Source organism: Ctenocephalides felis, unplaced genomic scaffold (assembly GCF_003426905.1).
Source record: "Ctenocephalides felis isolate EL2017-DRISC unplaced genomic scaffold, ASM342690v1 CF-g0.4_SCAFFOLD_03571, whole genome shotgun sequence".
NCBI lineage: Eukaryota > Metazoa > Arthropoda > Insecta > Siphonaptera > Pulicidae > Ctenocephalides > Ctenocephalides felis.
Genome location: NW_020539725.1, coordinates 10,818,778 through 10,844,000, shown reverse-complemented (window position 1 = coordinate 10,844,000; position 25,223 = coordinate 10,818,778). Strand labels below are relative to the sequence as shown.

Here is a 25,223-nt window from a genome sequence, read left to right as displayed (position 1 = left end):
GATCGTTTTAATGTATTATAACTTTTTCAAATACTTACAATTAGTCTATAATATAGACACATAATTGAAATTTTTTATTATTAAAAAAATACCTGTGAAAGTCTACTTAATGCTTCTGCAGGTGAAGAATCCAAATTAGAAAGTCTCTCCAATGCTACTGCATCCTCATCATGGTCTGGGGTCATTGCTAATCGCCCCGTTGATTGTACCATTATTGGAGTAGTTGCACCATCTTCACAATCAGTCGCACTATCTCGATTGTGCTCCAACTCATCTTCTTCTTCAGAATCATTTTGTTTATGAGATACTATAAAATTATTTATTATATGAGTATTTTGGATTCATGATTTATGTCGTATTTATATACCATTATAATAATATATAAGTATCTAACTCTCTAATTAATATGCAATAATCTCAATAATTAATCAACATTGATCATATTTTTTCAATTCTAGCCTATCTTCAAGAATATGGTTTTTCTTTAGAATTTATCAATTCTAAAGCTAATATTAATAATATTAAAGACTTTACAAATATATGTTGAATAGTATACCGGCTTTCAAATTGATTCTTTTCCTCAAAACTTTTTTCCTAGGATTTGTGGCTATTACGATATCGGTTTCTTCACTGCTTGTTTGCATCAACTCCAAGGTTGGATTATCAATATCATCACTAAGATAAAAAATTCTTTTATATGATTAAATTTACATATATTTATAGGAAAGAATATTAAACTCACATCAAAGCTGTATCACAACCTTTTAAAGCCACTTGTTTTATGCAATCCTCTAAATCCAATTTCAAACTATCTGTAATTATAAAAAAGATGCTTCAAATTTAAAATGATAAACAAATATAGTTTGTTGCCTCGGAATAGATTTTATCTTTTAATTTCATGTTGGCATATTGTTCTTATGGGAAATGAAAATATAAAAATTTAGTTTTTTCTTTCAAAATATTGATTCATTTATTTAATGCCATACTCATACTCACTTTGGTAAAGAAAAAATAAAAAACTATAAATAACAATAAATAGTAATTATGAATAGCATTAAACACTATATATATGTATATTGTATATATATATATATATATATATATATATATATATATACATATATATATATATATATATATATACATTATATATGCTGCCCTGCTTATATAGCTGCCTTACGAGCTTAATTCATTCCGTAATCACACTCGCATGTCAAATTTCTCGTATATCAAAGCAATATTTTCCATTTAAGTACATTGAAATTCCATTAGTTCGTTCCAGGAAAATGTTTTTATTTTAATAATAAAAAGAAATAAAACATTCATTGCTAAGATCAAATACATATTCTCCAAAAATATAGCAAAATACTAAATAAAGAATATTTGAACTATTACTATATCAGTTCCATAAAAGAACATCCTCGTCAAATCCACTACTTGCACACTTTGGTCATACTTTTCAATGATTTGACACTTTAATTCAAGAGATATGGCTCATTTGTTTAGAACCATGATTATAAACGTAAATATTTTTACTGGTATAAGAAGCATAAAAGCACAAAAATCACTTACATTCACTATGAACATAAATAATCTCTTATTGTATATAACGAACAAAAATGATGGTAAATTAATATCAGTTAATTAAAATGTTTAACTATAAATAATTGACTTTAAATATTTGTATGCGACTTCACATACTAAAATCCTTGTTAAAAATGATACTGAATTAATCTGTTTCATTTGCACTCCTGTAAGTTTACGTTACGCCTCTCACTCGCAAGATCTCGAATACGCTAGGAGCGATTTGTCGTTTTGTGATACAAGCGGCATCACTCCTTTGGCGGCTCGAATTTTGCTCGTATAAAAAACGCAAACATCCGCGTCTTTCGCGGCTCGTATCTCGAAGAACACGTATGACGAGTCGCTCGTAGGGCGACATATACATATACATATATATATATATATATATATATATATATATACAGTAGCGGCGCGAGGCGTCGGCGGTGTCGGCGGCCGCCGACGGCCTCGCGCCTGGGGGGGCCTCGCAAGAGGCCCCGGAAAAATTTTAATTATTTAAAATTTAGTTAATTTTCATACGGATGTGCGAGTAAAAAAGGTGATTAGTGGTTTACAGGCACTATCATTTTACTCTTTTATCTTTTATGGACATTATCTAATATCGTCTGTCAACACTATAGATTATTAAATCTAAACAACTTTGCGCAAGCTAATTCTCTGGTTGTTTATATTTGTGTATTTCTTATGGGAGCACTATGTAAATCATCGAAACAGTAATTAAATATTCGAGGAATAAAAGTAATCAATGTTCAATAAAAATTTATCAGTGAAAAATAACAATGAGATAATAGCAAAATCTGTTAATTTGAAACTAATCATTGTTTCACACCGTCAACACAAGCAATATATTTTTTTAAACATTCTATTGGAATGATCAGTTCTTTCAAATAAAATTGATAACCCTTTAAACTTTTTTTGTATCTCCAAAACCGCTAAACCTGCCTTTGACAATTTATCAACACAAATCGAATGTTTTTTAAATCCTTTAAATCGGTTGATCGGCTCTGATGTCGTCGACAAAAAATTAAAGCGTCTTAAAAAAAACGACATTTTGACATTTTTGAACCAATTTTAAAAATTCAAAAACGGATCGAAAGTTTTCAGTTGGCGATCGTCCTGAATTGTTTTTCGTCAAGTTCGACCGCACAGTTTCTTCGTAATTTATTGTAAAAATCTTTTTTCAAAAACTTGTTAGTTTCATCTAACATAAATTTTATGGAACTACGATAAATGATTAATTACAAAAACTTATTAAATTTTAGAATAATGGGACGAGCTTTTAGACCATGTGTACCTACTATGTGATGTGCGGATTTGTGCACTCAAATTAGTATGAACATAGATTTTTTAAATCTAATTAACCACTTGCAGATTGCAAAATTTTGTCTAATTAGTTATTAAGTCGGTGATTTCCAACCATTTTTTATTCATAATGATCGAAAAAACATAAAATTTACTAATCAAATGGTTGGGCAAAGGGAAACTTTTTTGCGATAATTATTTAATTTTAGTGCTTTTTAATAGCTGGAGAACAAACCATTTTTGCCGAAGAGTTTGTTTATTTTAACTTGTGTAATGTCTATTTCAATTGGTGTATTTATCTGATTAAAAATAAATCTCATATCAAAAAAATCTAAAACAAAAATTTTTATATATCTTCAAAGATTTCTGAACATTTTGGCAAATTTTCGTCGACGATTTCGCGAACATGGATCAACCAATTTGAAAAATTCAGAAAACATTTGTCATGTATTGAAGGTAAGAAGACGTGCTGATTAGTTTTTGACAAAGGCAGGATAAGCCGTTTCGAATATACGGGGCAAAAAGTGCCACCCTGATTACAATTTTAGGAAGGCAGGTCTAGCGGTTTTGGAAATCTAGGTCTAGGCATTTGGCATATGCACATCAAATTATCAGATATTTTATAAAGATTTTAATTAATAGTGAGTTGTTAGACTGCAACGCGCCGTTTACGCACTTCGATATTTCGTCTCTAAGCAGCTAACGCAACGTGATTGCTTTGAAAAAAAGTTCGAAATTTTCAACAAAATATTTCAAATTAAAAAAAGTCAATTTCTTTCACTTTTCAAATTTTTTAAAAGCTTTTCAAAAATTTAAATTACGGCACGAAAAGTTTCAGCAATTTGCCTTTAGGCACGATGCCATGTACCACTAGTCAACTTGCAACTGGCAAAAAAGGGGGGCCTCGCAAACGAATTTCGCCGACGCCCACGAATGATCTAGCGCCGCCACTGTATATATATATATATATATATATATATATATATATATATATATGAATATTTACCATCACTAGTATCCAAGTCTTTTTTGTGTTCCAGGTCTTCCTCATCATCATCGTCATCTTCATCATCATCTTCTTCATCGTCATCTTCTTCTTCATCATCAGCTGTAGGACTTGCATCAGCTGCCATCAATGCAACATCTACTCCTAAAATCGAAACACTTTTTTAAGTTGTGTTATTACTACTAAAAAATCTAGACTTTTTAATTATAAGCAAAAAAACATTTCCAATGCAGATTTTATTTGTAAAAAACAAACCTTTTACTTCAGAAATTTTGTAATTAAATTAAAATAAAATTCTACAACAATTCTACTTCAATGATTTCATACATTTGTAATCCCTTATAATATTTCTATAAATAATTTTGCAAAATTAATAGCGCATCTATTCTACCTGGCTCCTCTTCTGAATTTGAAGCTTCCACACTGACACTATTTTCACTTGATGATGGGCATTGCGCTTCTTGATTATGACCAGTAACTGATAAATAATCCTGATGCAAACTATTTCCTCCTCGTGACCAGATGAACTTTATAAGTGCAGAAGCTATATATAAACTCTGTAAAGTTGTTTGCAAATTTAATTCACCATAAATTAATGATATTAAATATATATTAACATGTTTTAGATATAAATAAGACATTAAAGTCTTGATTAACAAAAATAAATTGTAACAAAAAAAAAAAAAAAAATGTTTTAGATATTAAAAAAATCACCACAATAAAAAAAAAGACAAAGATGTAATTTTCAATAATAAAAGAAACTAAAAAAAATTAAAATATGTATGACTGATTATGAATAAATATAATACAAATCAATATTATAGTGTTGAGCTAAGACTTTGTTTTCATTGTAAAAAAAATACATTTTGAAGATTCTGAACTCCTATGCCCAAGTTTAAATGATATCTATCATTCTAATTTTTAAATATTGAAATATTTTTAATTTATAACTCAATAATAGTATTCCTTTATTTTATATTCCTACCTGTTCTGTGTGCTCTGACACATCCAATCTACAGAGGAGAGAATAAAGATGAAGAGCCGGCGCAGCAGCCAAGTTTTTGACAAGTGACGGTAATAAATCATGAACTGGTTTACTGCAATGTTTTGATTGAGCTGCTTGCCATATCAAATCCATATGTTGTTCAGATATTTTTCCTTCCACAGCAAGAAAGTTTAAAATTATATGACTTTGTTTCACAACCTAAATGTAAGAAGAAAAGTTTATAATAAATTTCACAAAATGCAGCTGTTCATTCAACATAAAGAGAACAGTTTAAAAGAAAAAATTTTGATAAAAGTGACAGTAGTATCTCAAGTTCTCAAATTTATATAAATTATGTTCTCATTTTTCATTTCATTGAAACAAATTGCGGAGATTCCGAAAACATTTCATTAACAATAAAGTTGAATGCAATATAATTACCATTTAAGTTTTAATAAATATAAATGCAATATCTAGTAATAAATAAAATTCAAATTTGAAAAAATATTCAATAAAAAAGTAATATTAGTTTATTTAAGATCGACATTTATGAATTTTATATATCATTACCTCAGCATGAAGATTTGGTCCAAATATGCATTCTATAATATTATTTTCTGTCAGCCAATCTGATAAACGTCTTCCAACATTTTCTGCCTCCGCTACTGTTTCAGTAGCACAAATTTCATTAAACATATTGATATGAGCATTTATCTGAGCTACACCACCAAGTCTCATTGTAAGAGTGCTACTTGTAAAATATTTAAAAGCCAGTTCTAAACCTTCTCGGTCAAATGCCAACCTCGCATCCAATGGATCTTTAACAGCACTCCACATAAATTCTGCAAAAAAAATCTCTATGATAAATAAATGAAATAATTAGATCAAAACATACTTTTTACCTTAATTGAAGTAAAAGTCATAGAATAAAACTACAAATAATTGCAAACAATCAATTCAATTTACATATTTCAGTAGAGAAAGTCAAAAGTTCTAATAAGTTATTAATTCTCATAACTTATGAGCACATATAATAATACAATTTTAACTAGCATAAAAATAAAAAAGATATAAATGTTTATACTAACCGGCCATTGTTCTTGTAGTCGGCGACCTCAAATCCTGATCGGACAACCGACACATATATTTTAAAACTTTATTTCTAATAGGAACAAATAATTGTAAAATAGAATGATAATTTAACCATAACTTCAAGTTACATAATGCTGCCGTTAAAGCGTGTGCTGTGCTAACAGGCAAATCAGGTAAATCAAAGCATGCAGCTATTGCACCTATTCCACCATTTTTACAAAACATTGCTACATTTCGCAGAAGAAATAATGGTATCTCATTGTCATGAAGATCACAGTAATTATTTAAAAGAGAAATTTCTTGTGGAGATAAATCATCCAATCTTGAATGCACTCCATGTTTGTATGCAATATAAAGAGGAAAGTTTAAAAGAAATATTTTTGATAGTAATAAAAGCAGTTTCTCAATTTCTCCAAGCGTCCAATTTTCAGTATCTTCTATTTCTTCTAAAGTAGATTTTGATTCTGGCTCCTGTAAAATAATTCCTCTCTATTATAAACTATTTAAACATATCACATTTTAGATATACAAAGATTATATTACCCAAAGCTAAATTCATTGCAATTCAAAATAATTAAAATAAATTAGATTGTTTTAATAAAAATATATTAATAACATATTAACATAGATTAAACATTCATGTTCATTTATATATTTGATATTGAATGCTTTTGCTTACGAATAAATGAAATTTGTGCTACCAAAATAATCCGGAGAAAATATAAAGTACAAAAAAGTTTAATATTCATCTAGCAAAACATAAATAATAATACACTTTTGTCAAATAGTAATATAATTTTGTATCCATAAAATGTTGTAGAATGATGTTATAAACTATAAAAAATCCTTATAAATATTATAATTAATGCTGATATTACAATTTAAAAAAAAATTTTGATCAATATTTACCTGTCCTAAAATATGTTTCTGCAATGGTGCTTCTATTAATTTTAGTTGACATATTGTCAAACATATTATATTTTGTACTATAATATTGAACCTATCAAAATTTTTAACATCTCGGTAACAACACATACACTGCCTGAAATGTAAAAAAAACTTTGTAAAAATACATTTTTGTATATTATGATAAGATACACTTGGTAAATTGATATATTGGTATTTGCAATCTACATCATTTATCAATAAAAGTATTAAAAATTTACAAAATAAACACAGCATTTAGCATTGTTAAAACAATCAACTTGCCATAAACATCACAAGCTATTAATGTTTATTTGATCATTTTAAACATATGATTAAATATAATTTAATAAAATGTAAAATAAGAACCTTTGGGGCCACGTCTGTATGTATAATAGAGCGATATCAACTTCATTTTTTTTAAGTAATGTATTTTCAATCTCATCATTATTAGCTTTAGATTCACCTAAAAATTGTCAAAATTGTATGAGACAAATATATAATCTATGTTATTAGTATACTTAAGATATACAATTTTTCATTAATGATGTCAAAACAAAGAATTGTGCAAAATTTTCAACAATTAACTCACAAGATACAAGAAGCTGAAGAAAATCAGAACAAACATCACACATTTTAACCACACATCGAATTTAAAACTAAATATATATCCATTAAAACGATTATTTAAAAATAAATGTTTCTATTATTATTGTCATTCATTAAGTTTTGTTGCTCCTAACATAATTGTCAGTGGTAAAAAACGAAATTTTCATTTAACTGGCGGTTGTCACTCGATGAAAATATATTCTGCGATCAGTTGTCAGCACAGGGCCACAAGGGGTGATGCCATAGATGAGCGAAAGACGGTGCGGACTGGAAACTCACAACAATTATTATGAGCAGTTATTTTTTAAAAATCAATAATTGAATCAGAGGTTTTCTAGTTGTAAGGGGCATTTTGCCTTGAGGCAAGTTGCAAACACTTCCCGATATGTCTAAAAAATTGACTAAAATGAGAGAAATTGAGATATTTCAACTTTTCAAATTGTCACGATAGAAGTTCGAAATTTTAACACGGCATATCACTGACGACTTCGTTGAGTTTTTATGATTAACCCTTTTCACTCGGATGCCGCCGAGTGGAAAGGTATTTTAGGTTTGTTAAGACCATGGGAATTATGCTTATTAACTTCCCGTATGACAAGTTATAGTAATCGCAAAAAAATCGAAATTAAATTTTTTATATATCTTTACGTTTCAGGAGTTTTTAAACATTTTGGCATACCTTAGAAAAAATGGATGTATGTGTGTGTGTGCGGATACAAATTTTCGTCGACTATTTCGGGAACACGATTCAACCGATTTCAATTATTCAAAAAAACAATCGAATCCTATTATTGAGGATACGTGCTGATTAATTTTTGGGACAGGCAGGTCTAGCCGTTTCGAAGATACGGGGCAAAAAGTGCCAAAAACGGTAACTCTTAAGAGAACGTAGCGCCCGATTTTAATATTTCAAAAAACATTTTACTTGTATTGGCAAGATGAGGAACTGATTTTGGGAAGGCAGGTCTAGCGGTTTCGGAGATCTAGTAAAAAAAGTAAACAAAATACCATTTTGAGGTCAAAAATGATCATTAGACATACGCACACAAATTATAAGATATTTTATGGAGATTTTAATAATGTGTATCAAGCGGCGCGTACGCGCTTAGATATTGCATGTTTATGCAGCATTGCTTTGAAAAAAAAGTTCAAAATTTCCAAAATATTTCAAAATAAAAAAAAAAAAATTTTTTTTTAAGTTTTTTTTCAAAAAAATCATTGTTTCAAAAATTTAAAATTTCTCAAAAAACAAATTTTTCAAAGTTTAAAACAAATTTAATCTTTTTTTAAAAAAAAATAATTTTTGGTACGGGAAGTACCAGCAATTTGCCTTAAGGCACGATGCCATATACTACTAGTTTATCTATGGTTAAGATCATCAACTCTATCATCATCAAAAAAATTAGTCAGCACGATTGTATTTCGAATTCTGGTAAAATAGCTCAGTCGATCATCTCGCAAAGCTAATCAACCCGACTCTCATCTTATCATATGTATAATAGTAATAATTACATCAATGTATTTATTTTCAGACTATGTTAAAACTAGCTAGCGGTGCTACCTTCAACAAATTGCTGAAACTTTTCGTAACATTTTTTTTGTAAAAAATTGACATTTTGAGAATCTTTTTTGAATTTTTTCAAAGTGATTGTGTGGCTGTTTTAGAGACAAAATATAGCAGCACGTAAGTTGCTTCAACGGTTAAACACTATAACTGATACGGAACTCATAGAAATGTAAAATAGATGTATGCGTGTTGTGAGATTATGTGTGTGCGTGCGCGGATACAAATTTTCGTCGACGATTTCGGGAACACCGATCAACCGATTTGAATAATTCAAAAAACATTCGATTCGTATTGATAAGGAGACGTGCTGATTAATTTTTGGTATAGGCTGGTCCAGCCGTTCCGAAGATAGGGAGCAAAAAGTGCCAAAAACGGTAACTTAGTTTTTAAGAGAACGGAGCGTCCGATTTTAATAATTCAAAAAACATTTTACTTGTATTGACAAGATGAAGAACTGATCAAATTTTTGGGAAGGCAGGTCCAGCGGTTAGAGACTCTCAATAAAAATAAGTTAAAACTAGTGGTGTATGGCATCGTGCCTTAAGGCAAATTGCTGGAACTTTCCGTAAGGTAATGAAAAATTCGAGGAATATTAAATGTTTTAAAATAGATTATTATATATTATAGACATTGATTTATTGACATATTTATTTATTGATATATATAAACTGTGCAAAGTGCAAAGTTAAAATTATTTATTTAAAGTATATAATTGAGCTACAAAAAAATAAAATTCGAATTATTTTTAAAATTCAAAAAAAAATATATGGAAATAAAAAATAATCCCAAAATCATTTGTTTCATCAACACAAGCAGAAAGTTTTTTGAATCATTCAAATCAGATGCTTAGTTCTCTCAAAAACTGCCATTTTTTGCGCATTTATCTCGGTATCTCCGAAACGGCTGGGCCTGCCTTTGCCAAAAACTAATAACCATTTCTCTTTCGTCATTACGACTTGAATAATTTTTGGATCATTCAAAAAGGATGCTTCGTTCTCTCAAAAATTCAAATTCTATTTTCTGCGCTCTTTGCTCCGTATCTCCGAAACGGCTGGACCTGCCTTTGCCAAAAACTAATCAGCACATTTCCTTATCAATAGGAATCGTATGTTTTTTGAACCATTCAATTCGGTTGATCCGTGCGCCCGAAACTTGAACGAAAATATGTATCCATACATACACACACACATACACACACGATTTTTGAACGATTACATTCAACTTACCCTATGGGAAGTTAAAAATGTCATTTGGCGATCAAAAATGTTTATTGGACATATGTACATCAAATTATCAGATATTTTATAGAGATTTTAATAATATGTACACATTTTGTGTATTTTCTCGCTAAAACTGAACTCCAATTTTCTGCACTTTTTGTCCAGTATCTACAAAACGGCGGGATTTATCTTTGCAAAAAACTAATCAGCATATTACTAATTTGAATCATTCAAGTCGGTTGATTCGTGCGATTCATACACCTTTCCTACATTCCATCCATCCATCTTTTCTACATTATGCCAAAATGTTTTAAAACCTCGAAAACGTCAACATATGCAAATTTTTTTTAACACTTTATTACAAGAAAACGACCGATCCGACCTTTACCAAAAACTAATCAGGTCGATTTCCAACCAATATCTTTCGAACGGTTTTTGAATTTTCAAAATGGGTCCAGAATAGCGGACTAAAACGTGAACGAAAAATTTTTCACTTACTTCGAAACAGCCGATCGTCGCACAGAACTGACAAACAATAGTCCTCATCAAGATACATCGAATGGCATTTAAATTTTTGAAATCAGTCCAGTCGTTTTCGAGAAAACGTCGATTTACGGCAAAAAATCTGTTCACATACACACACACATACTTTTTGGACCCCAAATTGGGTCTCATTCGAGAAGTTAATGAAATAACTGCGAACAAAATAATAAAACTGATAATACGAAACTGTAAAACTGATCAACTGATCAACAAAATACCATAGATATATTATTGAATATAATTTTATTATTTAATAAATAAACTGCAGTTTATTTATATGCAATCATGATTACATCTGCTGTTGCTGCGCTAAGTAGATCTCTATAAATATTATAACTGGTTTATGCTGCTTTTGTGAGTAATTATTCTAAAAGCTTATGAAATTCTTTAACTGATCTTTTATATATCTTAACACTGTTATCTTTCAAACTTTTTTTCAATTTTTGTTTGCTCGATTTAAATTTGTTGCATTTAAATAAAAACTTTTTCTCTTTTAATTTTTTCTTAAAATGATGAATTTCACCGAATAAAACAAATCCTAAAATATATAAAAATTATATATGAGTTGGTTACTCATATTAATTTAAAATATTTCGAAAATGATCATTTTAATACCGGCTGCTGCATAACCGCAAGCGAGAACTAGAAATGCTCCTTGTACCATTCTTAAGCTGATTGCTTGTAAAGCCTTGTGTTCACTGGAACCGCCAGCATTGGGCTTTCCCTTTCCGGCATTGGTGTCGTCGTCAGCCGGAGCAGAGCTTCCACTTGCTGGTTTACCTGCTGCAGGTTCATTTCCAGAGTCTTCAATCGCTTCTTCTGCAGCCGCGTGTTCATGAACGTTAAACATACGTTCGTATTCTAAACTGGTTATTTTTTCTAATATTCCAGCTTCGAACAATCGCATTAAACTGTGAAGAACGAGTTTTGTTGTAATTAAGGCTAGTGGAATAATTTCAAGTGAACTTTCATGTACAACAGTATCTCAAAAATACGTTCTTTTTATATATTTGTGTATTGTTTTAAATAAACCAAATAAAAAGGCGAAATTATTTTTTCTTTTAAATAAAAAATAAAGATGGAAGTTCCTGAGAAATCTATGATCGAATTTTATCAATGATCATCTTATCAAAGAACTTACGCTATATTCAAACTTTCTAAATATGGACTACCCTGCTGCACCGCGACTGCTGAATAGCGTGTGTAAAGTTTTTCACTAAGTTGAAAATCTTGAGGGCCTAAAACCAGGAGCACATTTTAAAGTTTACGTTTGTATTTTAGATAAATGTCATTTTTGTTATTATTATTTTAAAAATTATATTATTTATTAACCAAATTTCCTTATATTGAAATATAAAGTTTCTCTTCCCCCCATAACAACATTAGTTCCTTGCACAACTCCTAACACGCCATCTTCTACAGAATCGACTAAATGTTCTGGCTGGCGTATCATGTATTCATAAAGTTTGTGGAATACACCAGTGCCATTCTAGAATCATTTAAAAATTTAGCAAAAATAGATATAAAACGTTACTATAATACTAATATAGATATAAAACGCATTGAAACTAAAAAAAATGCGTAGTTAGTTGTACTAGTACTAGAAAAAAAAAATGTCGCACAGATTAATGGTATTTGATGTGAAAAATTAAATTTTACATAAAATAAAATATTTACAAAATGGTGTGTTATACTTGCAAAACACCAAGCGCCACACTCTCTTTTTCTGCATAGATGTGATATCCACGTTCAACAACAGCTCGTTCCAACCTAACTAAAGTGTTTATCGGAACTTCTGTAGCTGGTCTTGCTAATTGAGAAGTCAACTGTGCTGAATACACGTCGCCTAAAACATAGGTAGCTGACAACCAAAGTACCAGAGACAACATTCGAGTTCTGGTTCCATTATCCAATTCATTCGAAGCTGTAAATATTTCAATTTTATTGAATGCATTATTTGTAATTGCATAAGATTTTTACAACTTTGTCGAAGAAAAATTGTTGCACTGAACCAAATGCATCGCATCATTAGATCTGGTGGACGCGGTCTCTTCCGTAAAATCAAAGGCGCCGCTATAACAGCAAATAAAGCTGGTCCAGATAGAGCAACTGTTATGGCTAAAGGAGGCCACACCTGCAGAATAAAATCCAACGATAAGTATTCTGTCGTAGGTAACTCTAAATAATAGCCTTCAAGATATCATATTTTAATTTTACCTCCATCCGAAAGGGTCTAAGAAGGACCAAAGTATCACTCAGTCTATGAGGGCTATGGGTGACAAAAGCACCACTATCAGCTAGTGTAAAAAATGAAAAATCGACTACTTTAGCTCTTTCCCAAGTTACTCCTACATCTCCTAAGTACAAATCGGCTTCCTAAATCAAAATATAAAAAGAATATTCGCAAAAAAATTATGGTCTTATGGCATTAAAAATTTTGGTCAAAATACCTTTAAAAAATATGCTAAACTCACTTTTTGTTGTTACCGTAAGAGATATAAAAAAAAATTTACGTAACTTTTTCGAAATGGACTAAGCATCACATATTTATTATTTATAAAAAGTATAATGTTAAATAATTTTTTATAGGACTTTAAAAATAAGTTTCAATTTTGTATTTTCTGGCAGTTAAATTGTTTGAAATAATTTTTAATTAGAATATTGACTAGTGGTGTATGGCATCGTGTCTTGAAGCAAACTTCTCGCATCAAATTAAAATTTTGAAAATCCAAATTATTTTCGATACTCAAAAAAAATTTTTTTAGGAAATTAAAAAAAAAATCGAAACAAAAAATTTTTTTTTCAAAAACAATCGTTTCGTCAACATAAATAGAAAGTTTTTCAAATCATTCAAATCGGATGCTTATTTCTCTCAAACACTGCAAGTTTATCCAAAAACAATCGTTTTGTCAATATAAACAGAAAGATTTTTAAATCATTCAAATCGGATGCTTATTTCCCAAAAACTGCAAGTTTTTGCACATTTAGCTTCGTGTTTCTAAAACGGTGGACCTGCTTTTGCCAAAAACTAATCAGCACTTATTTTCATTATTATAAATTAAATGTTTTTGGATTAGATTATTATTTTTGGATTAGGATTATATTAGCTCTTTGCTCCTACAAACATAAGCTCGAAAGCGGCTGGGCCGACTTTTGCCAAAAACTAATCAGCACATCTCGAACCATTCAAATCGGTTGATCCGTGCGGCCGAAAACGTGGACGAAAAATAGTATCCGTGCATGCATACATACACACACATCCATTTTTTCTAAGGTATACCAAAATGTTCAGAAACCTTCAAAACGTGAAGATACGCAAAAAAAATTAATTTCGATTTTTGGACGATTACAATAACTTACCTTACGGAAAGTTAAAAAGGGAAAATTGGTATAAGTTTTTCGAAGAGTCTTTTAAAATTACGTATAAATTATGTAAAAACGAGGATGGACCGATTTTGCATAACAATGCCATAACTCTCTTTCCATAACAATATTCCAAAATCATATCAACACTATGTATATCAGTTGTAACTTTAAGACAAACCAATACCAAATTGATCGTTTTTACTAGTTGCTTCTCGCTTTCTATTTCTTATAATCTTTTAAGTTAAACGGCAATTTCAATTAGGTAAACTTCAAACACCATTCAATTAAAAAATAGAAGCATTTCGCAAAAATTGTTTTTAAATTCAAAATAAAAAGTTGAATTTTGTAATCTTAAATCAGGAAGTCGAACTGCACATGTGCTTATCAATTCAAAACTCTATTCTATTTTTGTCATACATATTATTACAAAAGTTATTTTTGTGACTTGTAGTCATAAATAAGCATATCATTTTAAATCTTTAATTTGAATATATCTGGTATTTTTACCCGACGTTGCAGAAGTCCAATTGCGCCGTTATAGGTGAAATTTCCGTCAGTAGAAGAGGATCCTTGAATCCTTTCTGGTGGATCAACATATTCATATTGAAAATGTAGCTTGTCTGCTAGTATTCTCAGCAGGGTGTCGTCACGCCCTCCTATGACTTCCAGTGTTGTTGTATTGTCAGTTATGTTGGCATATGAGACAAAGTGCCAGGGAGGAGACTGAAAATGCAGAGATAAAAATAATAGTGATGCATAGCATTATGCCTTTTAAGACAAATTGCAGGAACTTCCCATACTCTAATTAAACATTCGAGAAATAAACATAATCAATAAACAACAAAAATTGATTTTGATTAATAAGAATAGTTTCAAAGTAATTGTTTAAATACTGTAATCTCCATCGCTCGTATTTTATTGATTTAAACTCATAATAAGTGCTCATATTTGGGCGATTATTTGTATATATATGTTTTCAAGAAACAACTACTAATCAGCACGATTTGCAACCGGTATCTTTCGATCGGTTTTTGAATTTTCAAAATCGATTCAGAATTGCGGGCTAAAACGTGAACAAAAAAATTTTCACTTTTCTGCTATTTGCAAAGAAACGGTTCGGCCGATCTTCGCACATAACTGATAACCGCTAGTCCTCATCGAGATGCATCAAATGACATAAATTTTTGAAATCGGTGAACCGTTTTTGAAAACCGTTGATTTGCGGTAAAAAATCTGTTCGCATACACGCACACACACATACTTTTTCCAAATTTGGTCTCATTCGATACATAATGGCTTGAAACGTCGAGAAAACATAAAATTTCGGGAATTTAAAAAATTATAATCAAACCTAATCGGAATGCATCCTACTCATCATCCCAACACCCCACGATTATTATAATCATAACAAGAAATATGAGATAAGGTCCTCGAAAGTATCCCGAGTAGGATATCATAATTATTATGTAAACATTTTGAAACTGAATTGAAAATAAAAGTATAAAAGTATATTTACTTCAACTAGGAAACTTTACAATTTTTAAAATTTTGAACTTTTTTTTAAAAAAATGTATATTTTTGTAAATTTTATTACAATTATTAAATTCATTAAATAAAGTGACCAAAATTAAATGAGTTTTCTTATTATCTTGATTGACTTTACATAGTTGGTCGATTAATTTTATAAATCTTTATTCTCTGATAATCCAGTCATAATAGTAAAGTTCACCTCAGAATTCAGCTGTAAGTCTGTAAATACTTTTATATTGACACCCTAAAGTTGTCTCAAAATCTACATATGGTAGGGTATCAATAACATATACATATACAATACATATATGTAGGTTTTGAGACAACACCTAATTTAAGCTTAAATGACTAAACTATGATGATATTTATTCAAAAAAATTTAATGTCAACTGGTAACTTATCCAACATTCAAACAAAAGAATTTGCTTTTAAGGCGGATAATGGTTCTCGTAAAAAATTGAAGATATCTGAATGGTGCAAAATAAATTTTTTCGAAATTATGATTTCATGTTTTATGAATATGCGCAAATATTTTAAAAGCATTACTTTTTTTCCTGTTTTATTCTAACAATATCAATTAATTGATATTGTTGTGATTAATTATACAAATCAACAAACTTAAGTCAATATCAATTGATATTGACTTAAGTTTGTTGATTTGTATAATAATTATTTGAAAAAAAAATACTAAAAAATTACTAAAGGTAAGAATTAAACAATTAAAAGTAAATTAAACAATTAAAGGTAACATATGTAACCTAATTATTATAATCATATTTATAAACTCACGTGTACGACAGGGATGTAGAATACTCGTCCTTTCAATTTCTTATAAACTTCATTTAACGGTGGCAGCAAAGGAGCTCTATACAATGTCAAGTCCTTAGGACGATACCAATTGACCAGACGTAAATGGCCATGTCCTAGCGGTGTTGCCTGGTTATAATAAACTCTGTACCTGATTTAGCATATATAAAAATAATTTAAAATAATGACTTAATAATACAATAATTTTGAATTTATTATATGAAATCATAAACTAGGGCTTCAACATATAGAGTCGTACAATTTTGTTTCTTCAAAACGTTGCTTGAGAACGAATAAATTTAGACAAAAATGTATAATAATTGTTTCTACTTAAATTAAGAAAATAAAATAAAACACGTGGACGAAACAATAACTTTTGGACGATTACAATAACTTACCATAACGATTACAATAACTAACCATACGAGAAGCTAAAACGGGAAAATTGGTATAACAAGTTTTTCGAAAAGACTTGAAGACATTATAATTTATAAAATATTAAATTAAATACTTCACACAATTCAGAAAATTGAACTATCTGAATTGACAATATCCGCGCGACTATGATAAAAACTAAATAATAGAAAATTAACCGCAAAATTAAATAAATAATACCCAATGAGCAAAAATAAGTATATTTTTTTAGATTGAAAATAAATGTATAATTGAATATACCAATACACATACTTATTTATTATTTGGACAAAATATTATAAAATTCCGAGTGCAATTCTAACACGTTTCTGACTACAATAATTATTACAATCATACGATAACACCAAATAAAAAACATAAAATATTGTTGAATGCATGAATAACATTTTTATCAAAATTTAAATTTCTTTCCGTTAAAAGAAGATAACCAAGATTAGATGCTATATCCGGACACAATATCCGTAGTCGTAGTAATATAACAGATAGATATTGTGTTACATTACTAATGTAATTTATAAATTAACTGTATGGCGTTAAATAAATTAAAAAAAATTATTTAAATAAAAATATGAGTACATATTAAAAAAATAACATTAATTTTGCATATTGACATTGAGTGCTGTATGATAATGTTATCTTGATTTATACATACACTCGTTTTAGTGTTTCTATTATGATAACTGCTCGAAACGGTTCTTTTAAATATTTATGAAAATGTGTTGGTATATCATGACTTCCCCAGTGAAATAGAAAAAGTAATAATCTGTGTGCTAATCCATCTTCATTCAGCTTAAAAATAAAATATAATAGTTGTATCATATGTTGATAGATTTCAATAAAAATGATGAAATTTTGTTTACCTGTATTAAAAAATCTAATGGGTCATAACGTCCAACAATTAAAGTATTTGTTTCTTGATACACCTCCAATTGAGATTTTAAGAACTGCAACAACTACAATCAATATTTTTTATAAATATATTGAAAGTAGCATATAGATTTTTTATCATGATCATCATCATAAAAATTTGATTGTGAATTTTAAACTTGAAATGTTGTGTAAATATAAAATTAGCAAATCGAATTTTGTGGCGAAAACATTACTCTCCTCTGTCTATCGTTAGCAAGTTTACTCCAATTATAGAAGTTTATCCTTTATAGAAGATTCCCAATAAAAAAAAGTTTTTTAAAAATATGTTTCAAATACACTCAAGTGTATGGTCTTAACTTACAAAATTTCATACTTTCATTGTTTCAGTTTTCAACCTGTTTTGATTACATACAAGTACTTATGTGACTATATTGAGGAGTTTTGTACAATATAAATGAAACTTTGCCTAGGTATAAAATTCATCTAGTTCAATATTGCCATTATTAGATTACAAAATAATGAGATTATTAGCAAAAGGATCTAAGGATCTTGAAACATTAGTCATATATTTTATTTACCTTTTCTGGATCGTAAAACAATCTCAACTGAACACCATATTTTTGCATAGATTGCAATAAATCTGATGCCCTATCCTGTTGTAATCCAGGTGAACTATAGTTATCTTGTTGTATCAATACAGCCACACTGCTAAGAGGAAGAGCATTACATATGATGCCCAAAGCTTCACCAATATCATGCGATATTGTAAAATGCGGAGCTGATCCTTTTAGTATTAAATTTTCACCATAATTTTTTCGAGATTCTAGAAATAAAAGCATCAACACCATTCGTAAAATTGGTTTGAAATGTTCCTCTTAGTAAATGAGTTTTATTATATTAAATACATTTTTAATAACAATAAGTTATTAACATTAAAAACTATTTTAATTGTTACCACAGCCCAATATTGAAATATTGAGAACTAATCCTGATATCACAAAAATTTTGTTAAAAACCATATTGTTGTTTGAAGACATTTCTCAATCATCAATCCTTTTCAATTTTATTATAGGGGCAGTGATTCAATGAAAATGTCGTGACCTTTTCAAACATCATGTTGTAGCCTTCAATCATATCATTTTATTAAAAATGCATAAGATTTAATAGAAGATAATGGGCATAACAGAGATAATGTTATTAATATTAATATTCGCTGAACGTAAATATCTGAATAAAAAGTAATTGTAAAAATTTGTTCTTTATTACAATAAATAATACTAAATTAATGTCATTCATACAAATTGATTAAAAATGACTACCATTTTACAAAAATACATAATTATGTTAGCATATTAACAATAATAATATTATTTTGGAAGTCGATTGAAATTTTGGCATTAGCCAATTAAATAAAAAAAGGTAAATGCAAGCATGAATATAGTTGAGCTAAATATTTATTATATGAATACTTGTTCACTTGCTAGGCTGTCTGCAAATGGTTGAACAATAATTCTTGTTGCAAAACAAAATATTAATCCAAAAGTAATAGAAATAGGCAATGCTGGCAAAGCTTTCTTAAAAATTGCCAAAAGTAGCAAAGTCAAGCACAGTCCCTAAAAATAAATAAAATTTAGTTTTACATTAATACAAACAATATTGCTTTAAATATAACTTACAATTAATATTGCAACGAAACAAGCTAATGTCGTATTCCAGTCTCCATATGAAGACGCTTTACCTACAAGCACACTGTAAAATATAAAATCTCCCAATCCAAGTTTGACACCACCTATCAAATTGAAAATCATCAAAAGAAAATATATATTTGTTGATCAACAAGATACAGTATAATAATTTTATTTGTATTCAAATGAAATGGATAAATGATTACTCATCTTTAAATAATATAAAAATAAAATAGGAGTCAACTATTATACCAACCAATTTCAAATAAAACTAGCAGATAAAAATAATATTTAAAAATTAAGAAAGTTGATTCAATGGTAATAAAGCTTGCATTACATTATGGGAGTAGCAAACTGTAAAATAAAATAAATAAACAAATCTTGATTTAACATACGTTCTTCTTCATCCTCCATTTGCCTTCTGATAGGTGGTGGCTGTTGCAAAACTGGAGCTTCGTTAGGCCCAGCAGAGGATGCTTGCGTTACATGTCCAGCTGTACCCCTTTGCACCACTTCTAATTGCCTCCTCCTGGCATTTTCTTCATGATTAAGTACCCAATCTCTGTTAAATCCAGCTTCATCACCTAAAAATATGTTATGTTAAATTAATTTGGTTAAAATAATTTATATTTCAGACAATTTGTAGACCCTTCAATTCTTCCAATTGACAAAAAAATTAGTTTACATGACTTTGTTTACTTCATTTCATGATTAAATGAAGTGGGTTAAAATTAGCAAAAACAAATTAATGCTTTCTATTAACAAGAATAATTTTTATGTTAACAAGCACTATTATTTCGCGACTACTACATTTTATAAAAAAGTTTTTATATTCATTATATTAGAAGAATTAATGTAATTGTATTTAGTAAGTATATTTATCCTCTAAGTACAATTGCGAGTATATGTAAGTCCTTTAATTATCATGAATATTATTACACTAATTTCCAATTTTTTTCTAGTTTTAGTGATGTTGTCAATTACAAGCAATTTAAATAAAAGAAATATCACCAAACCCAGCATGCAACAGAGAGGTGCTTGATTATACTAATGCTTATGCTAATAAATATAAATGATTATAAAATATGATACTATAAAAATTGCTGACAATAAAATTAGTAATGCAATAACCACAAAAACTTGTGCTATTTAAATTTCTTCAGCACAAATTGCTTTCTACAGAAAATATAAAATGATGTATGATTACAATTAAAAACTGAAAGAAAGTAAAGAAAGAAATGTTATGTAAATTGATTTTTTTAAAATTAATTTTGAATATAAAATGACAATAATTATGAAGTCTGGATTGTAATATAATTATAGTTTAATTATATTTTAATTTTATGTAAGTAATGTGTTATGTTATGAACGAGATTAAATCAAATTATTATATTTAAAAAATAATCATAAATCATTTTTATGAAAAAAAATTAAAATCACATATATTAACAACCATTACATTCAACTCTATTACCATTATTTTAAATTGATGAAGTACATATAGCAATAAGAATATTATATCAAATCAGCAACTCCCCATTAATTTCTATGAAAATAGGCAAATTATGTAAAAGAATGGATCATGCCCTACCATTGACGGCAAATGTATCGAGTGGAATACTGATACCTTCGGCCGAATGTTGTCTTGCAGTCTCAGGAGTTCCAGTCCCTAGAACACTGTACATAACCGTTGCTATAAAGAAAGAAATAGAGTTAGTATTACAAAACTACAAATTTTAATGAATATGATTACTTCTTTAATTCTTACAGGAATAAATCAAAGCTGGAAATATAGGTTCATTTCTTTCTTGAGCTGTTTCAACCAGAATGCGCAATGGTCCTTTTGGTGTCAATACAGCTACTAAATCTGAAGAAATAATTTATGCAAAATTAGAACAAAATAAGCAAACAAACTATTAAAATACTATATGTGAGTATATATGTGTGCATGTTTATATATAACTAATGATTAAAAATAAATACCCCATATAGAAATGACTGCTAAAATAACCCAAGTTGTCCACTCAGGCAAATATTTGATAAAAACTAAAGCCATTAAAGCCGCCACAAAAATAAGATAAGCCTGCTGAAGTCTTAGCGGACTCTTCCAATGTATAGCTATCATACCAGTAACTCCAAAATTCCACATAAATATTGCCGCTGTAATATAATCCATTGGAATATTGTAGGCCCGAAGTACTTCTCTGCAAATTTACCCATTGATGAATATATTTTCACTTTTACAAAAAAAAAATTATTTATACAAATGATTGAAATTATTTAGATTAGACTGAATGCATTATTAATTTATATATGTATATAATATTTTAAATACTTACTCAAGATATAAATAAGCAAAGATGAATAATAGCATCAAAGAGGAAAGTATAAGCCAGCCATGTATAACCTTGTAGCATCGATGTTTATATAGCATAATTAATAAAAATGTCATAGCTGCAATCACACACATCAAAATCATTGAGTTTGCAATTGCATTCCAGATTTTAGTACCAGTTTCTGGTGAATTTTCATGGAATGGTGTATATAATCTGTAAATTTTAAAATACATAACATATAGTGAATTAAAAAAAACTTGTAATTACTAAATCAAAATCAAAGAATCAATTATATCATCATTTAATATCACAAAATTGACAAAAATAAATAAATTTATTATTTATTTGATTTTCATGTATAACACAAAAGTAAAAGTGTTTTTACTATTCATTCAATTTCAGAAAAATAACTTTTTTAATAAAAATTAAAGATATTTTATATACTTACAAATACATATCTTTTGTTGTATAAAAATTTACAGAACTAATTGTAGCTACGACAACAAGCATACATAAAGAAACAGGAACAAATAGTTTAATCACATGTTTTGCACCATATTTTAACTCTTCTTCATCCTCACAATTATCACCAGAAGGACCAGGTGCTGGAGCTCCTGGATCAATATTTGCATTTTGAGATGAAAGTCTAGCATCTCGAATAGATACATCTGGTACATCTCCTATTGCCTAATTGATAAAAATAATTTTTTTATTGAAATGATATTATTATTTCATATGTGACTAAAATTAAAAAAATATGTGTTAGAGAAGCTTTATTGAGATTATAAGACTTGCGATATAATGTTTTCAAAAAAAAATATCTTATAGTTTTTCCACAAAATAGTTAATGCTGAAGACAATGCTTCAGAATGATCGATTCTAAAAGAAAAGATTTTCAATGCAATGGATTACTCATTGTGGCATCTTACTCCAGGAAAATTTGCAGAAAGATAGCTCTAGTATTGAGTTAGTTTTACATTTTGAACAGATAAATGAACTTGAATACTAATTCTGTTGAACAATTTGTATCTTCTATCTATTATCTATTTGCTAAATGTTGTTATATAGATTTTTGGAAATATCGATTAATATTATAATATAAATGTAATCTTTGTACAATCAATACAATAATTAATAACATACACCATAATCGGCAGATTTAGGTTTCCGTCTTTTAGAAGACCGGTCCACATTTTCTCGCTCTGGTCTAGATTCGTCAACGTGGGCATCCATTAAACTTGTGCTTTCAGTAGCATTCATTAACTATATCAATTGTTTATAACAATTTAAGTGTATATTTTATATCATTCAGCATAAAACAATTAAAACTCCTTGTAGTGATTCATCATGATAAAATTTGTTATTTTGACGTTTCTAAACTTTGTAAATGAAACAATAATATCGATTGGTATTGCCAGATGACAACAAAAAAGAAAAGAAGCGGCATTTTCAAAATAGTGATTATATATAACCAGATTTAAACTTAAAAGAATATTGTAGCAAAATATTTAATTTATTTTTAGTAAGTTAATAAGATTTTAAAATATATAATTGAACTCTTTTAATCATATTTATTTTTACATATTTTGTTTGAAATTCATGTTAAATACAATATTTATAATAATTTTTTAGAATTTTAATTGAAATCCCATAATTATTTTCAAAATAAAATCGATCAGTATTGCCAGATGACAATAAAAAAGAAAAGTAGTGGCATTTACAAAATAGTAATTATATATAACCAGATTTAAATAATTTAATTTAAATTTTTAGAATTTTAAATAAAATAACATTATTATTTTCAAACAGTTTAAAATTCATGTTGAATATACATATTGTTAATGAGTTAATGTCGATATTTTAGTGAATATTACAAATAAATTAGTAAATAATAATTGCAATTAAATTAATAACTAATTCAAGTATTAGAAATTGCGTTACATTTCACACAATGTTTTTCTTTAATCTATGTAAAATTTTTAAAAGTATTTTTTTTCTTTGAATATTAATTTTGATAGTGTTAATTTTACTAAATACAAATTACATTAATTGTTATTTCCGAAGAAAGAAAAATCATTTTCTTGAACTTTAAATAAATAGAAATTATTTCTTTAATTTGGGTATTACATGCTGTTATTTTACAAAATAATGAAGATAATTTAAATAATTAATAATTAAATTAAATAATAAAAATAAATAATAATTAATAATTAAATAATTATAATTTCATTAATTTTATTATTAAAATCTCAATATTAACTAATAATACAACCTAAATGGGATATATCAAAATAAGTCAAAATTACTATAGTGAATAATACAAATCATGAAGCTTTACATATTTTCAATTTTTTTGAATTGTACTTTCAATCAAACAAAATAGTTTTTAAATTATGCTATTTTGATTTTACATTATTGTATATTGATGCAAAATCCAAATTGATCTATCTATATTTTGGTATACGAATAGATTCCGATTTCGTTCTAACTATAATGATTTTTTATAAACTTAGCATTAGCATAAATTCTTTTACTAATTAAATTCAGCTTCTCTAAAAGTATAAGATAAGAAAAAAATTATATAAAGTTTAGAAATCAAAACATTTTTTTAAATTATATTTAATCATTTGCTTAAATATATTTATAGGTATTTACTACATCTTTACAGTCCACCATAATTAATAAACTTTTACATGCATGAATTAATTGCATCTGGTATGAAAATTTTATTAAATTATTTATGATAGTTTATTACTATTATTATACTTTTAATGAATTATTTATTATAATTTAGTATGAAAGATTATTATACTTTACTATAAACTAGTCAAACTCTTCTTTGAATTTAAAACTAACGTTTTATAATACTTAAGCCTTATTATTTAATCAAGTAAATTAGAAATTAGAAAATAAAATAGATACAATAGAATGATTGGCTTTGCATCATATAAGGTATAATGTATTAGATTCATATAAGTCAGTTATAAAATAGCAAAAAGTGTCCACCTACTCCCCCACTATGCACGCTCTACCGTATAGTCATACCGTACTGCTAAACGAAAATAGAAAATGGCTGCGCGCGTCAGCCCGAGCGTTCGTCTATCATGGTAATCGGCAGCGAAAGTTTTTGTTAATAAGTTTCATAAAATGTATTCGCGTAAAAAACTCGATTGCAGTGGTAGTGGAGAATTATTAAACTATTGTTCAGCTATAGACACATTGTTCTCACAGAAAAATCGTGTGAATTGTTACAAATCTCGAATGTGAAATAGAAAACAGTGTAATGTGTGTATCTGTTTTTTATTTATTTGTGTTATGACAGTATTTTGACATTCCAATTGTCACTCTTTGGGCATTGTTGT

The 25,223-nt window shown here is 28.2% G+C and overlaps 3 protein-coding genes across 4 annotated transcripts in view; all 3 read right to left on the bottom strand.

The window, feature by feature from the left end:
• Window positions 1-7,562, bottom strand: part of LOC113387055 (ubiquitin carboxyl-terminal hydrolase puf) — a 36,926-nt gene extending 29,364 nt beyond the window's left edge. The window contains exons 1-11 of the mRNA XM_026624809.1: window positions 7,486-7,562; window positions 7,263-7,359; window positions 6,879-7,011; window positions 5,966-6,440; window positions 5,448-5,719; window positions 4,878-5,096; window positions 4,284-4,449; window positions 3,893-4,036; window positions 743-812; window positions 557-675; window positions 93-307 (exon numbers count right to left, since the gene is read on the bottom strand). Coding sequence (XP_026480594.1) covers window positions 93-307; window positions 557-675; window positions 743-812; window positions 3,893-4,036; window positions 4,284-4,449; window positions 4,878-5,096; window positions 5,448-5,719; window positions 5,966-6,440; window positions 6,879-7,011; window positions 7,263-7,359; window positions 7,486-7,528 — 1,953 coding nt within the window. The 5' untranslated portion in view covers window positions 7,529-7,562. The remainder of the gene's footprint in view (window positions 1-92; window positions 308-556; window positions 676-742; window positions 813-3,892; window positions 4,037-4,283; window positions 4,450-4,877; window positions 5,097-5,447; window positions 5,720-5,965; window positions 6,441-6,878; window positions 7,012-7,262; window positions 7,360-7,485) is intronic.
• A 3,853-nt stretch (window positions 7,563-11,415) lies between these two features.
• LOC113385612 (ionotropic receptor 40a) lies at window positions 11,416-18,877 on the bottom strand. Its single transcript, XM_026623461.1, has 12 exons — window positions 18,796-18,877; window positions 18,419-18,663; window positions 17,831-17,923; window positions 17,623-17,759; window positions 16,518-16,686; window positions 14,706-14,921; window positions 13,050-13,208; window positions 12,816-12,966; window positions 12,527-12,756; window positions 12,165-12,321; window positions 11,974-12,070; window positions 11,416-11,743 (listed from the first exon to the last, which is right to left on the bottom strand). The coding sequence occupies exons 1-12, from the start codon at window positions 18,875-18,877 to the stop codon at window positions 11,416-11,418; spliced, it is 2,064 nt and encodes a 687-aa protein (XP_026479246.1).
• A 399-nt stretch (window positions 18,878-19,276) lies between these two features.
• Window positions 19,277-23,193, bottom strand: LOC113384980 (presenilin homolog). Of its 2 annotated transcripts, none has more exons than XM_026622770.1 (9): window positions 23,005-23,193; window positions 22,310-22,548; window positions 21,865-22,074; window positions 21,509-21,729; window positions 21,294-21,392; window positions 21,117-21,218; window positions 19,921-20,109; window positions 19,517-19,629; window positions 19,277-19,453 (listed from the first exon to the last, which is right to left on the bottom strand). In XM_026622770.1, the coding sequence occupies exons 1-9, from the start codon at window positions 23,119-23,121 to the stop codon at window positions 19,298-19,300; spliced, it is 1,446 nt and encodes a 481-aa protein (XP_026478555.1). In that variant the 5' UTR covers window positions 23,122-23,193; the 3' UTR covers window positions 19,277-19,297. The 2 variants fall into 2 exon arrangements, with proteins under 2 accessions (XP_026478555.1, XP_026478556.1); XM_026622771.1 differs by having other exon boundaries at window positions 21,153-21,218.
• Window positions 23,194-25,223: the final 2,030 nt, after the last annotated feature.

What these genes read in the sequence shown, in the direction of transcription:
- LOC113385612 (XM_026623461.1), bottom strand. Translation starts at nt 18,877, where the DNA reads ATGTCTTCAAACAACAATATGGTTTTTAACAAAATTTTTGTGATATCA. An exon ending in TGTTTTACGATCCAGAAAAG is followed by an intron (nt 17,924 to 18,418) that starts GTAAATAAAATA and finishes TATTGATTGTAG; the next exon opens with TTGTTGCAGTTCTTAAAATC. An exon ending in TGGCGCTTGGTGTTTTGCAA is followed by an intron (nt 12,322 to 12,526) that starts GTATAACACACC and finishes AAATGATTCTAG; the next exon opens with AATGGCACTGGTGTATTCCA.
- LOC113384980 (XM_026622770.1), bottom strand. Translation starts at nt 23,121, where the DNA reads ATGAATGCTACTGAAAGCACAAGTTTAATGGATGCCCACGTTGACGAA. An exon ending in AGCAGTCATTTCTATATGGG is followed by an intron (nt 21,393 to 21,508) that starts GTATTTATTTTT and finishes TTATTTCTTCAG; the next exon opens with ATTTAGTAGCTGTATTGACA. An exon ending in TCCAGCTTTGATTTATTCCT is followed by an intron (nt 21,219 to 21,293) that starts GTAAGAATTAAA and finishes CTTTCTTTATAG; the next exon opens with CAACGGTTATGTACAGTGTT.